The sequence below is a fragment of the Triticum aestivum genome, chromosome 4D (genome assembly GCF_018294505.1).
Source record: "Triticum aestivum cultivar Chinese Spring chromosome 4D, IWGSC CS RefSeq v2.1, whole genome shotgun sequence".
NCBI lineage: Eukaryota > Viridiplantae > Streptophyta > Magnoliopsida > Poales > Poaceae > Triticum > Triticum aestivum.
The window spans coordinates 511785632-511789443 of record NC_057805.1 but is presented as its reverse complement, the minus strand read 5'-3'; the positions used below and the strand labels follow the sequence as shown (position 1 = coordinate 511789443).

At 47.6% G+C, this 3812-nt stretch overlaps 1 protein-coding gene across 1 annotated transcript; it reads right to left on the bottom strand.

Moving 5' to 3' along the window:
- Positions 1-415: 415 nt before the first annotated feature.
- LOC123100734 (uncharacterized) lies at positions 416-2779 on the bottom strand. Its single transcript, XM_044522618.1, has 3 exons — positions 1234-2779; positions 931-1122; positions 416-790 (listed from the first exon to the last, which is right to left on the bottom strand). Exons 1-3 carry the CDS (start codon positions 2728-2730, stop codon positions 515-517), a joined length of 1965 nt encoding a protein of 654 aa, XP_044378553.1. The 5' UTR covers positions 2731-2779; the 3' UTR covers positions 416-514.
- Positions 2780-3812: the final 1033 nt, after the last annotated feature.

Below are 3812 nucleotides of genomic sequence, written 5' to 3'. Positions count from 1 at the left end.
ACAGTAATAACATGAACTATACTGTGTACATCACACAGTACAATACATGCATTTTTTTTAATCCTAAAATTGCTAGCACTGATGGGCAGAACTAAGGGTCTGCCGCTCGTGCATCATTTAGTAGTGGCGGGCAGCAAGTTATGCAGTGGCGGGAAAGTTGTTATGCCCGCCACTGGTGGCATGTTACGAGTGGCGAGAGATCAGTGGTTGGCGGGGTCCAAAGCCTGCCACTGCTAGCCATTCATCTGTTAGTGTGTGGTGCAACATCTTAATGTAATTCTCTTGGAAATGTCATGTTCAAATTTAATGAAAGACACTGATAAGAACATTATATATGTCTCAACAAAATACTTTTGGATAACATGTTCAAAGTCACTGTATCAGTTTAAGTTTTGTTATTTCTGACAACAATAAGTAATTAAATGTAACAATTAAGAAACATAGGCACATCTCCGTCATTCAATTTGTTTCATCAAGGAGCACGCTAACCAGATGCATGCGGAACCAGTTCACCCTATCTAAAATCACCATAGCAATTCACCGAAGGATGTGCCAAGAAAATGTTGTGCAATTTTGTAGTGCAGCCTTTAAATGTGCATGCAAGTCTCACGGTCATTCTTTTAAGCTTTGGCGAGCATCTGAAAATCAGTTTTAAGAAATCATGCTCGTGATCCCGTCCTTCAAAGTCATGGATCTCCACTTCTTCAAGACGTGTGCAGAAGGCACTTTGGCAGCTCCAGTTCTCTGGCTTATAGCAAAAACAATTTCCTAGACATGCTTGGCTTCTCCCCTAAAGAAAATGATGAGTATGACAATGCATTATTTGCACGTGCTAGCTTCTCGGTTGAAACCTTATATCAAAATTGCCTAGAGAAAATGTATTGAACATGAACTGTGTATGTAAGATCTATAAGCATGGTAGAGAAATACCTTGGGCCAACATGGTAAGACGACCTTCAGCCTTTTCGTAGTGGCACGAATTCGGCGCATTCGAAGCAGATGCAGCACAAGGGCTCCATAAACATGTGAATATGATTCAAAATTTAGCTCCAACAGAGAGAAGTTGGTAACCGGTAGTTTCTCCATCTCTTGTGCAAAATCCAGCTGTGCATCCAAATAATTCTGTGATACAGGTTGGGAGGGGGGAGGGGTCAGATTATCATGCATAAAACTAATTAAAATTAAGACAGTAAATCCAATAGCATATTGAGATGGAAGAGACAAGAGACGTACACTTGAATATAGCTGCAAGCATAGGACATGAAAGCGTGGAAGCTGTTGCATTTGAGAACACGAGTCTTCCCAGCTGTCTACATGGCTTCTCTCTATCGTCTCTATGCTCATCCTCTCGAGCCACCAACAACCAAAAACAAGAGGCAACCCTGTATACCATCGCTGCCACCAGACCTTCTCTATTGCTGGCGCCGAGATGGACACGCCAATGTCTCCACCGGCACGAACCTTTAGCTGCAGTTGCTTAAGCACAGGAGTTACTATGTCGATGCCACGACACCCGGTGTCAATATCTCTATCGATATCAAGCTCCTGCAGCAATGCCGAGTGGACTATGATGTTTCCTGCTACAGTTGCCTTTAGCGTGCGCAGGCGTGGGCAACAGGTGACCAAGGTGCCAATGTCTAAGACCCTGCATTTTCCTGATAGGGACAACATCTCGAGTGCAGAGAACTCGCTGTTCGGTAGCACTGTGAAGGAAATGTTGTAGTGCAAGTCCATCATGATTGATGTTGCATGGTGAAAGCATGGCAGGTCGACAGTGACGTGTCCGTATATCTCGTGAGTGACGACGACATCTTGTGGCGATAGTCTCGCCGCTGCGCGGAGAAGAGAGGCGAATCGATTGGCGTCGACATTGTATCCACCTCTATCAATGTGGATACCAAGGAGGGACACGACGAGGCCGAGTGCCACTGCCCCTTCGAGTGTGAGGAGTGCCGCCTCGATCGAGCAGGGCTCAACACCGCGAAAGGTGGCACTGAGCACGCGCAGACGCGGACACTGTCTGAGCATGGTACCAAGGTTGACGATGTTGCCGTTGAGCGACAGCTTCTCGAGCGAGAGGAACTCCGTCGTCGGAGGCAGCGATAGCTGCCGCGAATCCATGTCGGTAACGCTGAGCTCGCGCAGCACCTGGCAGCGGTGTAGCAAGGCGCCAAAGTCGATGTTGCCGGATAGGGACAACCTCTCGAGCGAGGTGAACTCGCCGGCCGCCACACGGACACGGAATCGTTGCGTGTCCAGTTTGATGGAGGTGGTGCAGTTGAAACATGGCAGCTCGATCATGTCCTCCAAGTCTCCCATGTATGACGACCAGAGGGTGAAGACCAGCTCCCGCGGCGAGAGCCTTGCGGCGGCGCGCAGCAGCAAGTTGGCATCGTAGGCGGTCTCTCTCGTTTGAAGGTGGACGCCGAGCTTGGACACCGGTGTTGAAGCTGCAGCCAAGCGGGCCAGCACCGCTCCGATTGTGGCGGGATCGATGTAGCGGAAGGTGAGATCGGTGAGACCGGTCCATAGATCGCGCCACCGACGTGAGAGGAGGCTGCTTTGCACGGCGGTGCGGACGCAACGTAGGCGAACAAGGACTAGGAGAAGCATCTCGTCGGGCAGGGCGCTGATGAGGTCGGCTCCTCCGCCTAAACGACGCCGGGACGGAGCTCCATGCGGCGGCGGCGGCGGCGAGCGTCTGAGACGACGTCCCGATCGCAGTTCCATCCGAAAGAAAACCTAAACCCCTCCAGGCCTCCTCTACTACTCCGTCTTGTTTTTTTAGGGCTCATTTTTTTCTGAGGGCTCTCTACAACTCCGTCTAATCTAAGAAAAGGAACAAAACAGCGTTACTGGCCCAGGCCCATCACATGATGGCCAAACGTAACCACAAATCATATATATCGGCTCCCTGCAAAAAGAAAAAAAATCATATATATCGGCTTGTACCAACAGCTAGCCTAGTCATTGCAGGTAACTCTCAACGATCATGTCATCGAAAATGAGAAGTAAGAGAGCAAAGATGGGTGAGGAAGTAAAAACTGCTCTATTTCAGATGTTTCCAACCAAAGCACGAGGACCCGATGGTTTCCCTGCCCACTTTTTTCAAAATCATTGGGATGCCTGTGATGACGAAGTGATTAAAGCAGTGATCCGCATAGTGGAAAGTGAGGAGAGTGTTGACTGTATCAACAACACGTTCCATGTTCTCATACCGAAGGTTAGTTCCCCTAAATCTCTATTCAGTTTTGCCCCATTATTCTATGCAATGTCATGTATAAAATTGCTTTGAAAGTTCTTGCTAACCGGCTCAAGGAGATCTTGCCAGAAATTATTTCACCATAGCAATCAACCTTTGTTCGAGGCCGGTTAATTACAGATAACATCATAATGGCCTATTAGTGTGTGCACTTTATGATGAGAAACATGGCATTGAGACATCGGCATTGTGCGTTGAAGTTGGACATGATGAAGGCATATGATATAGTGGAATGAGAATATCTGGACGCTATAATGCTCAAGCTGGGCTTCGTAGATAGGTGGGTTACCTGAGCATGGTAAATTCAGTATCTTTCTCAGTTCTTTTTAATGGGAAAAAGCTTGAGGAGTTTAAACTACCAGTCATCTTGGCTTGAAACTTTGCTCGCCTCGCATTGGTGCTCGTAATTGTTTTGAATTTATAGATATTTCGGCGATGTTCATTTAATGGGAGTAGACGTGCCCGTCGACTACGAAGACGTCTACGATGACTTCATCTATCTGAAGATGATGTGCCAGCTCAAACTCTCGAAGATACTCATAGGAATAGG